The sequence below is a fragment of the Ciconia boyciana genome, chromosome 10 (genome assembly GCF_034638445.1).
Source record: "Ciconia boyciana chromosome 10, ASM3463844v1, whole genome shotgun sequence".
NCBI classification, from domain to species: domain Eukaryota; kingdom Metazoa; phylum Chordata; class Aves; order Ciconiiformes; family Ciconiidae; genus Ciconia; species Ciconia boyciana.
In genome coordinates, this window is record NC_132943.1 from 39,181,917 (window position 1) to 39,193,925 (window position 12,009).

The 12,009-nt window shown below is 42.1% G+C and overlaps 1 protein-coding gene across 1 annotated transcript in view; it reads left to right on the plus strand.

Moving 5' to 3' along the window:
- The window catches only part of CPS1 (carbamoyl-phosphate synthase 1), a 97,409-nt gene that overhangs the window by 59,162 nt on the left and 26,238 nt on the right, over window positions 1–12,009 (plus strand). Inside the window, exons 23-27 of the mRNA XM_072874272.1 lie at window positions 429–494; window positions 1,051–1,114; window positions 4,619–4,800; window positions 10,742–10,936; window positions 11,532–11,599. Coding sequence (XP_072730373.1) covers window positions 429–494; window positions 1,051–1,114; window positions 4,619–4,800; window positions 10,742–10,936; window positions 11,532–11,599 — 575 coding nt within the window. The remainder of the gene's footprint in view (window positions 1–428; window positions 495–1,050; window positions 1,115–4,618; window positions 4,801–10,741; window positions 10,937–11,531; window positions 11,600–12,009) is intronic.

Consider the following 12,009-nt stretch of genomic DNA (forward strand, 5'->3'; position numbering starts at 1 on the left):
CAAGAGTATAGTGTGAAGATCCCAGACGGTGCAGCTAAAGAGGAGAGGAGACCTGAAGGAATGGAGATCTGTGTAATTAACGCTGCCAAACTAACCAGAGAATGAGGGCCTTGGCAAGAAGGGATGGATGGGGAAAGTTCCTGGGCTGTGAAGGTGTTTTATGAAAGAGGTGTGCAACTAAAACGGCAGCTTAGAAAGAGATGGTAGACTCTCCTGTTGACTGAACTGTAAAGTCTGGGGGGAAGGCTGCGTTGCCAGCACATTACAGTTCAGATCACCTCCTTTTGAGGAAAGACATGATGGAAAAATAATAGGACAGAAATGGGAGTAGAAAAGGAAAGAAGGAAAAGGAAAACCCCAAAACACCTACATGTGAGAAAGATCTTGCACTGTCCAAGTCACATTGCCTCCTCTTCTTCCCTGTACAGATCGACACACTGGCAGCAGAATACCCAGCGGTAACTAATTACCTCTACGTCACGTACAACAGGCAGGTAGGCACATTTGGAAACAACAGTCTCATTGCTGTCTAGTTTGATCTCTTTCCCCTGTGCCGCATTATTTCTGGAGATCTTGCAGATGTCTCAGTCTCTGTAGCAATTATTTTGGATGGTGTTACATATAATCCCCTTACAGCAGGCCTGGAACTTTCTCTTGCTCAAGTACTGATCTGGTGCATTTAGTGTTAATGCCCCTATGTTGTTATGATCCTCTCTTATATCACCTGTACTTGCATTCTCTGTGCACAGGTCAGGTGCTGGGAATGCAGAACTCATGTTTCACTCATCTCATCCTAGCATTCATTTTTATGTGAAACTTAATAGCTCCTTGGGCTGCTTGAATAGCCAAATCAGAGGTGCTGTGTCTCCTTTGGTTTGGGTGCAGCACCACTAATTCCAGTAGAGTTGCACTTGATTTACACTGCAGTAAACAAGATCAGACTTGAGCCCTGAAGGATCAGACTGTTGGATATGGGCTGAGCACCAGAAACTGTTTATTCTGAAAAGTGTGGAGTACAGAGCCTAATGACTTTTCTCCCTCCCTTCTCAGGAACACGATGTAAAATTTGATGACTGTGGAGTGATGGTGTTGGGCTGTGGACCATATCACATAGGTAAATCTTTCTTACAACTCTTCTGTTCTCCTTGCGCCCTCAAGCCTTCTTTGGATATTCTTGTGGTTCATTTGTTCCTCTTCTCATATGGTGACAAAACCCTCCAGAGCACAGTGCACAGGACATCAATTCCTAACACAAGGTTTGCCTTTTACACTTGCTTGGAGACTTCATTTCATGCCCTGGAAAAAACAGGAGAATTTTATTATTTTTCACTTGAAACTGAAGAGCATGTCACTTAGTTCTGATTTCCACAAAGTTTTTTTTAACCTTACTTTTTCACATGTTAAGGCCTTGAGAACCTGATACCTTGTATAGAAGTTTGTTGCTGCGACACCTATCTTATATGTTTACTGCCAGCTCGTGACTATCTTGTTATGTACTATTACTACTACGTTCCTCTACTGTAAGTGTAGGTGACTATGAAAATATTTTGATATCTTCAGCTACTTTTGTATAAGCAGTTTTCTGTATGCTGGTTTTTCAGCCCACTCCAATGATTATGCGGCATAAGAGTTTCCTCGTGGCTATGAGTATTGGGTAGACAGACTGCTTAATTCTGTATATGATGACTTTCACTTTTTCTTTTCATGGATCCTTCCAAATAGCTTGCAATTATTGACAAGAAAAAAACTGCTTGTTATTCAGAAATATTTTTGCTCTGCATCTCACAAGTAGTGGTGATGGTTTTTGAAAGCTGAAATTTAAAACTGCATCCATTTGTTTTGCTTGAATGGACAGGTCACGTGCTACACTCCTGTTGCTGTTTGTAGGATGTGTCTTTCTGAACTCAGTTTCCAGTACGAATGTTGAGATGAGTGAAATCGGGAGGAACGCTCCATGATTATGCTTATTTTTTGTGAATGCTTCTGCCAGTCAACATGCTGTGTAGCATGGTTACAAAAAACGAACATAAAAAGGATGGCCGTGTTGTTTAATAATTTGATCGAATGTATGTGAATACATTTTGCACTGTTCAACTAAAACTCCTAATTGCTTAGATTAGCAATACAGGCCTGATCTTGGTCTTACCTGTTCTGTAGCTTTGATTAGATCAAGACGATGTTTGGAAGAGGTTGCAACTAAATAAAGGCTGCTAAAGGAAACTATTACTTGCACCTCTAAAAGATTATTTTTTTTTTTCCTAGGTGCAATAGCCAAATTGATTTTTTTTTTCTTTTGTTATCCTTTGAAGGCAAGTAAGCAGCATGCTTTTCCTCTATGCTTTCAGAATGGTAATCATAATTCAGTAGGATCAACTTAGTGTTCCCTGTGGATTTACATTTACAAAACAGAAACAGGTCAGAAGGGACTAAATGATTTGGGTGGAAGTTAAACATGATGTTACTTTTTTTTTTTAAACAAGATTCTTATTTCCTTTGTGAAAACTGAGTTTTAGATTAAAAAAACAACCTTATAAATTTTATTTGAAAATACTTTGAAATATACTACAGGCAAATCTTGAATATATTGACACTTCTGCAAAGAAATAAAATTATTTGGGGGAAGTATGAGGTCATTTCAAAAGTCATGCTATATTCTGTATTTAAAAAGAAAATTATCTAAACCAAAGTGTCTTTTTTTGAAGTTTTCTTGTTCTTGTTAACTAATATGCCAAGTAGAAACATGATGTGAATTGGTGCAGTGGCACACTCTTGAACTTCAGAGCTTGCTTTGATGCACCTTTCATGCACACGTAAAGGCCTCTGGCTCACTGAAAGTCTGAGCTGCAGTGTGTGACCTGTGCTCCATAGGGTTATTGCTCAGATATTCAAGGCAATGCTTGCTCTTCACTGGCTGCCAGGAGGTTATCTCCTACCCTGGGAGGGGGTTTTGTTTGTGTGAAAGTCAGCCCTGAAAGCAGTATAAATAAGCTGTTCCACCAACTGTGTGGACCAGCAGAGTGCTCTGTAAATTTTAAGGTGTGCATGTAGATTTAACAGGATTGAAACCTGAAAGTGAGTTCAAAAACATGCCTGTATTGATGTAGTAATTATCTTCTGAGGAGCAGTGTCTGGTCTGGTTATGTTACAACAGTCATTACTAGTATTACTAACTATTTGGTGTCTTCCCTTTTCCCACTGTTTGGACATGGCCATTACTGGATGTGGCTGGAATATACTTACAAGTGTTCAGCTCTTTTCCCAGGTAGTATCTAAAGCAGTCAGATGGGAACTCCAGATGACCATTGTGTCCCAAAGTTGAGGTTTCTTATGTGTATAAGAATACCTGAATAATGGAAGTGGAATACAAAAAGTGAACGAGCATCTGGTGACCCTTCTGGGAAACATCCAGTTTCAGATTTGATTTCCATCTCTTTTCTGTGGGGTTTTAGCTGAGGCCTAGGCATGTTTTGAGGTTCTTGTTTGACAGAATTAGGGAAATGAATTGTGTGCCTGTCAGTGAGTGACCTGTGACAGCCATCTCTTTGTGACTAGGTGGTGGAGGCAGCAATTAAGCACAGCCTGAATTTCCAATGTATCTTGTCACGCAATTATATATAAAAATAATGATATCAGTGGTTAACAATCATGTAATGACTGTGAACACATCATGATGAGGCCAAGGTTTTCTTGTAGACTGTAAGCATAACCATTTAATGATGTTTTTTAACATGCATCATTCTCTGTTTATGGCACCCCTCTTAGATGTTTGAGTGTAGAAGTTTATGGGACAGTAGCTGTTAGCGCAAGTCTGGACTCCAGCATTGCCTGAAGCCTGCAGTGTTGCCCAAGTCCCAAGTCCTGCTGCTTGCCCAAGACCAAGCACCAAGTCCTGGTGCTCACCTGAGCACCAGGCGACTCCCTCTGTGCCTCTTTCCTCTAGAGGTGGCCACAGTGCTTACTCAGGGTTCAGGGGAGTAGGACATGCTTGCCCCACAGTGTTGCCGTAGTCACTGTGGCCTTTAAACCAAGATAAAAGGATCACAGGGTGTCTCTAAAAGTGGTGTTCTACCAATTTTTCTTATGTAGAGTCAGCACACAGGAAGATCAAACCCACTGAGTCGTAATTTTTCTGTTAGGTTAGCCATACTCTGCTCTTCTGGAAGGTAAAAAACACTTCAGTCTTCTGTTTTTTAAACCACACCTGTACAAATGCTTCGTGTTTCCTGGAGTAAACAGGGCTGTCTTATAATAATGGACACTCAATTTGGTCATCTCTAAGCTTCTGCCTCTTAAGTTTATCTCAAAGCGCGTTAGTTGGGAGGCAGTAGTAGCTGGATGGGCAGCAAGAGCAGACATGAGTGTTTATGAGCGCAGGATGACAGACGTGTTATAGAGGCCTGTCACTCCTGAGCAGCTGAGCCAACTTACCTGTTGTGCCTGGAGTCTCATGTTTGTGGATGATTAGTTTCCATGGGAGGACAATTAGATTTCTTGCTCTGAGCTGACAGGAGGCAATGCTGGGGTTTTTTCTTTTTCTTTTTTGAGTGCTGAGAACGTCTGCTTATGTTTTCTTCTCTGTATCCTTCCTTTCCTTGCCCACTTTTTTGTCTCCTGGCAGGAAGCAGCGTGGAGTTTGATTGGTGTGCTGTCTCCAGTATCCGCACACTGCGTCAGCTTGGCAACAAGACCGTCGTAGTGAATTGCAACCCGGAGACAGTGAGCACAGATTTTGATGAGTGTGACAGACTGTACTTTGAGGAGCTGTCATTGGAAAGGATCCTGGACATCTACCAATATGAGGTAAAGAAAAGCAGAAGCACAATAAAAAGCCATGAAGCAAACCAAACTTTTCAAAATTCCTGTCACTAGCTTGCTTTGGCAGAGCAGCTGGGGGTGAGGGGGGAGAGCTTGCTAGCAAAAGCTGTTTGGTTTGGATCCTGATGTTGCATTTTACACATCGTTGATGTTCCTAGCAGACTGCTCAATAATGAATGCCAAATAAATATTAAATTATTTTGCAAGATGCCATATTGTGCAATATTTACAAGCAGATTTAATTTGCTGCACAGTCATTTATCGCACAAATTGTTCTGCCCTTGTGGTGCTGAGCTTTAGCACTTAAGCATATCCTTGACTTTAAGCACAAGTACTCCCCCTGAAGCAGTAGAACGAGTTATGTGCATAACACTAACACGTGCTCAAGAACTTGAAGTTTTGGCTTTGCAATACAGTGGCAATGTGGTGGATGTGGTCCAGCATGCAGGCAGGCAGGTCAGGAAGGGGCATTGGAATTGCCATCAAACCAAAATGTGTTCCAGCTCCGGGCCCAGACATTGCACTTGTCTGTCTGGAGTTTTCAAGTGCTCAGAAGTGCTGATACTAAGAGATGGAGAACAATCCCAGACAGGTTTGGTAAAGGGAGGATATATAATGTAAAGAGTTGGTCCCAATCTGGAAAATGTTGATTTCTAACTGGTAACAGACTCATCTTGGATTTGTGGCTGAGGCTTTCAAAGGTGCTTACAGGAACTTCATCTTCCTTGAAATTTAGTGCGAGTTGGCTGTGTAACTTGCTGAAGCAACTTTGCAGAACTCAGTTCATGTTAAACTTATGATTTTTCTTGGCTCTTTTTCCTAGTATATGACAATTCGAGCTCATCCCCTTTGTCAATGAGTGCAAGTTTCTAAAATGGTTTTATGATCTGGCTACGTTTTGATCATTCCCAAATTTGGAACCAAGCAAAAGCACATCAGAACTCAAGTCCCAGTCTCCAGGCTCTGTTCTTAAACCATTTGCAAAATACTGTCTAGGACAATTTTTAGATTGCATGTTCATACTTTCCTATTTGTGTGTGTTGTTTTACCTCTTCTTTAAACTTTCACAAAAACAGAGACTGTTACTAGAAAGCATAGCTTTAGGACAGGCCAAAAGACTCTGGTGGCTCTCTGGAGTCTTAAAGGCTGATTTTTGAATGCTTTAGGATTATCCATGAGGCTCAGCTCTATAAGCATTGAACTCTTGTTTACTTAAGCAAAACTGAACTTCTGAACTTGGGGCGTGGAAGAAACTGGTGTGACAGTCTGTCAGACAAATAACACTGATGAAACACAGCATCTAATTACTGCAGGATCAAAGAGAAGGTAGTGATGAGGGAGCAACTACTCATTTAAACACATAGTGCTAGTAATTAGCAAGTTGGGCAAGAAAAATATATGAAAAGAATAATGCATACATATTGAAGCTTGTGTTATCCTGCTTGTCACAGCAGGGCTTGATGAGTTTGAAGTCATGATTCTCAGTTCATAGGCTGATCTTGCTTATGATGGGAGGCGTTGCAGATCTCAAGGTCTAATAGCAGCATCCTCTGGTACCTGGAGGTGAAGGGGAAGGATACTATTGGCAATTTCAGTCAGCCGTGTTCATCAGCTGGACTGTGCTCATGCTTCTGGGCATGTTTTTAGTCTGTCCTGCTTGTGAAGTAAACCCAAAAGTGATCGTGAGAGGAGAGAGGGCAGGGAGGAGGCAGCAGGAGCTGAGGTGGTGGGAATAAAAAGGGGAAGAAGAGAGATGCTGGGAGTTTGCAGAGGATTATGGTAGTCTGACTTGGGTATGAAAACAGCCAATTTGATGTTTGCTCTGGAGGTATTAAAGCCATCAGGGTCGGAGCCTAAACATCCAAAGTTAGGACTGTGCTGTCTAATAAATCCCGAGATGAATAATAAATACTCAGCTGTTTTAGAACACTTTTCTTAAGTAGTGACAACAGGATATGGTATCATTATGCCTAATTTCCAAGTAGGGAAACTGAGTCTCTGAGCAGTAGAGAGACTGCAAAGACTCATGCAAAAGGACATAGGCAGACCTGGGGACAGACTCCAGACCTCCAGCAGAGTGTAGTGTAAAATATGTTATTTGCTATATGTCTTTTTTTTTTTTAAATGAGTGAGCCAAATGCTAATATCCTGTTAACAGAATACTTCCTCAGGCAAATGCAGTTGGAATTCAGTCCATAAGGAAATGATGAAGTTAAAAGTTCAGGATCTGATTCTGAGATCCCTGACCAGTCCTACAGATAACCATCTCTCCCAGCTTCATATACAAAGCATGAATAGTGCCATGATTTCAGACTGATCTTTTAAACTCTCCTGCTCATCAGCCTCCTCTAGTGTTCCAGTGCACAAAGAATAGTGGCAAATACTCTGAAAAGGCCAGGCTTATTGGCAAACTGTAGGTAAAACCATCAGCAAACAATGGACACAACCCTTTGCCCTCAGTAGAGATGATACATCAACTTCCTAAACATTGTTAGGATTGGCAGCAAACCTTGGGCAACTATTAAGCTCAAGTAAATAAGTGCACTGACTTTATCTAGTTTTTCTGATTAGGCAAATTAGGCTACATAGAGGAGCGAGGTTACCAGCGAGACTGAGGGGGCTGGAACCTGCCTACCAAGAGCTGCTCATGGCTTCGCATGGTCCTGTCCCAGGGACATACTCAGCTATCCCTTCTCTTTTTCTCCCTTGTGTCCCCTTTTACTTCTCCCTCTCCAGTTGACATTCACAGCTGCTCTGACTCACCGGAGACTAAGCTCTGCACAACAGAGCCGTGCTTTGGAGGGAAGTTTAATTTACTGTGAATGTGCAAAGCTAGGTGGTAGTCTATGAGGACAATAATTTAAAAAAAAATAAATCCTTTCCTCAGATTTATTGGCTTTTTGTTTCCAGAGAAGACGTTCCCTTTTTATTTTAATATCTATCTGCTTGAGGGCCTCTTCTGATTCTTTTTCAGTTTCTAGGATCATTCTGAAACAATTCATAAAACTAAAGGAGGCTCTTAGGTACAATTTTAATGGTCTAATTTGTTTTCAAACTCAGGGAAAAAGAAAACCCAACTTTATTACTAATGACATAAAAGCAAGGTAGTAATAAAAAGACTGATTTTTGTTATAAAGGGGAAAATAATTCTCTCTAGGCTTCTTTCACTAGATTATGTATAGCATATATTTTAAAGATATCTAATGGCAAGGTTGTTATTCATTTTCTTTATAATTAAAATATGGCTGATGACGAAGGGATATGCAGTGGAGTCCATTTCTGTGTGCCCACATTTCTCAGTGGAGCAGTCCCATTCCCTAGCACAGCAGTGGGCTGCTCTTTGGGCGAGAATGTGCTTTGGGAAATAACAGCAGAATTTTAAAGGAAGAAGTAAGCAGCAGCTGGGTCTCAATTTATGGTTCTTTTTGAGTAGAAATGAGTATATGATTCTTTGCTATCTGCTTGATTTCCTCTGTCTCCTTGGGGCTGGAGTCCCTAACGCCATCCCAACTTTGATGTAGGCAGTATTTGGATTTTAGAGGCTCAGTGACTAGAATTGTTTTAATGGAAGAAATAAGCAGCAGCCGAAGAGAAGCTGTTAGCTGGGACATTCACATTTCAAATACGTTGAGGATAGATTAAGATGTTGGTTGACCTTGGCAGCAAAACTATGACTTGGTGACTTGTTATCAAACAGGAGCCATTCCAAGCTGCAAGAAGGGGTTTGCTTTATTCACTGTCTGGTTCTTGTCCACGTGGGATGATAAGGGGTCCGGGGACTAGAGATAAGTACTGTATTTTGGATGGGTCTGGAAGCAGTAAGGAACAGATTTTTCTTCTGAGTTGGAGATGGCAAGCTCTGATGTCATGAGACAACCCATGTGGGCACAAAACAGTCTCTGTCCTTGCTCTACCCTCTGCTAATGAGGCATTTTTCACTCCCTGTCCTAAGCTCTTTCAGGCAGTTGCTGTTGGCCAGCAGCAGTATGTCATCCCATAAGTGACTGCATTGTGAAAAGGGAAAAAAAAAAAATCTCCAGCACTGCATATTAGCAGCAAATAATAATCTCGTAGACCTTGCGATAGTAAGTGCTGCTTAAATGCCAGACTTTTTAGTGGCTTTTTATTATGGTAGGAAATTAACCACATTAAAGTTGAGCAGGGTTTGTACTGGCATTTATCATCTGTTTTTTCTCAGTCACTTCTAGTCCATCCTGCTCTCAGCTTACAGATCTGCCACTCTAAATCCCTTTAAATCCCTCATTAAGAAGTTCCTCTTCCAGGAAGGCCAGTGGGGCTAACCTTCTTCAGGAAAAACACACTTGTTAATTAAAAGAACATTGATACTCTAAAAGATAGAGCCAAACCATGGATCACTTGATTTATGTTTCTCATTTGTTAGAGGTGGGTAAAACTGTGTCAAACACAGTTGCTTCAAAAGAGCCCTTCACTACAGCTGTACTGTGGGCCTGATTCTCCTTTGGGCAAAGTTTCACCAGCTTTAATTTGGAAGTAAAGTGCCCATTATTTAATTACCCTCAATTATTACGTAATCTAAGCATAATTCATATCCTCATAATTGTTGCAGGTACTCTAAGGCCTTTTTTTACTATTGAAAATTTTCACACCAGACTAGATTGTACTTGAAAGCATTAGGGGTTCTATGTAAAAAACATGCCCATATTTGCACCTGAAGAAGGATGTGTGTTTACAAGTGAGCTCACCTGTCTCTTGTTATTTGCCATTTATTATTTCCTCACTTAAAATGTTGTGGTCACTCAGTGATGAACATGAAATGTGCTGTTGTGGCTGGAGGATGCTATGCTACCTGTCCTGCCTCATCCGCTTCTGGAATTGGAATTGAAGCGCTTGCAAATAACCTGTGTAGAAATGAGCATATGTGACAGTTCGGCTGAAATACTTGTTACTATTGAATGCACTACCAGAAATGAGGAGCTAGTCAGGAATAATGAGGATGAATTAAAATAAAGGGCTAAGTGTAGCCAGAGTAATTCACCTGATGAATTGGGCTCTGTTGAACTAGATTCTGCTTTGCTTTGTACAGGCCAGCAAGGGGTCAGCAGTGAGCGCTCCTTAAAGGCTGGCATCTGGGGCTAGGAAAGGATGTTTGCTAAGCAAATAACAAAAAAAAAAAAAAAAAGTCCAGGTGTTTTCCCATTGTCTCTCTCCGGGGGGTTACTGCCTTGCAACTCTGTAATAAAAGAGTTTGCATGAATGTCTGCTACTCTGGAAGTCTCTGACCATGAGCGTGGGAGAGGGTGTTTTCTCGGAAGAGCTGGACTGAGAAAGAAAGGGGACCTAAAACATCTTGTTTGTTCATGCTGCTATGTCCAAAGGTTGCAGCAGGGGGGCGAGAGGGGGCTCGGCTGAAGTGATGGTCCCTATGTTCACATGTGTAGGAGAACACGGGAGGGAGACCTGACCCCACCGAGCGGAGTTTTGAGTTTCACTGTGGGGTGTGAGGTTTTCATAGTGCAGCACCCTTCCTCTGCAAAGCAAGGGAGCATGTGTCAGCTCAGTGCTTTGCCTTACTGGGAAAGCAGAAGGACCTAAACATGACATGAAAACAAGGTAACAGTCTGTGGTTCTAGCAGAAGTTAAAATCTTGGCTTGATGCCAAAAGGCATGTGAACACTGCAGATTTCTTTGGTTTCCTGGGGAATTTGACCTCAAGTTACTGCTGTCTGTTGAGTGATATCAAGGAGGATATTGCTGCTTTAGAGAGGTTACACACTCTGAATCACATTTTGCAGCCTGGGTGCCTCTGGATCAGCACAATTATGATCTGCCTTTGCTCATAACAACCTGAAAAGTGATGTAATCTAAATATTGGATTCCTCATTATAACAGCTCTTAATGTTAAGCTAACTTGGACATGACCGTGCTCCTTTCTTTCTGCCAACAGGGATGCAGTGGTTGCATTATTTCTGTAGGCGGGCAGATTCCCAATAACTTGGCAGTGCCACTCCACCAGAGTGGAGTGAAGATCCTTGGCACAAATCCTTTGCAGATTAACCGGGCAGAAGATCGCGCCATATTCTCGGCTGTTCTGGATGAGCTGCATGTGGCCCAGGCTCCCTGGAAGGCAGTCAGCACATTGGTAAGTTGGGATGTGCATCCGGGAAACGATGAAGCGACTGGGAGTTGCTATGAGCATCTGCAGATGCAGATTTAATGGAAGTCGGCAAACCGACTTACTGATACATTTCAAGATTCCAAAGGCATTTGACAGTTTTTTTACTGCTGATGTTGAAGAACTTTTTGATCCTTGTAAAGTGATGCTATAGCATCACTGGGAGTGGGATGGAAACTGGAAGGGAAGTGTCTTTAAATCACCTTTACACAACATGGGGTATATACCCAGCAAAAGTTAGCACCACTGTCAGGCTACTCTGGTTTGTCCTGCTGGTCTTGAAAACTGTTCTAGCAGGTGGAGATTGAAAAGGAGTAGAGATGTGTCATCACTGCTTTTTTTTCCTGGTGAAGTTCTATGGACAGAGAAGGTCTGAAGATCACAACTCTGGAACCAAGAAGTCATGTATTATGTTCCTTCCAGGCTGTAGTTCCCTACTTCCCCCCACCCCCCCCCCCCAATCTTAGTGGCTAGTAAAGTGCAAATACAGTTAGAGTTGAAATTTTGGTATGACTTTAAAATATTTTCTTGTTCACAGCACGTTTTTCCTCCCTTTCTTTAGAGAGATGCAGTTGAATTTGCACGCTCTGTGAGTTACCCATGTTTGCTGAGGCCTTCTTATGTTCTGAGGTAAGGCTCAACCATCAGAGCTCGTCAAGTTGGGGATATGAACTTGTTGTGGTTTAGCCCCAGCTGGCAACTAAGCCCCACCCAGCCGCTCGCTCACTCCACCCTGGTGGGATGGGGGAGAGAATCAGAAGAGGAAAAGTGAAAAAACTCGTGGGTTGAGATAAAGACAGTTTCATAGGTAAAGCAAGAGCCGCGCACACAAGCAAAGCAAAACAAGGAATTCCCTCACTCCTTCCCACGGGCAGGCAGGTGTTCAGCCATCTCCAGGAAAGCAGGGCTCCATCACACGTAATGGTTACTTGGGAAGACAAACGCCATCGCTCCGAATGTCCCCCCCTTCTTTCTTCTTCCCCAGCTTTATATACTGAGCATGACGCCATATGGTATGGAATAGCCCTTTGGTCAGTTTG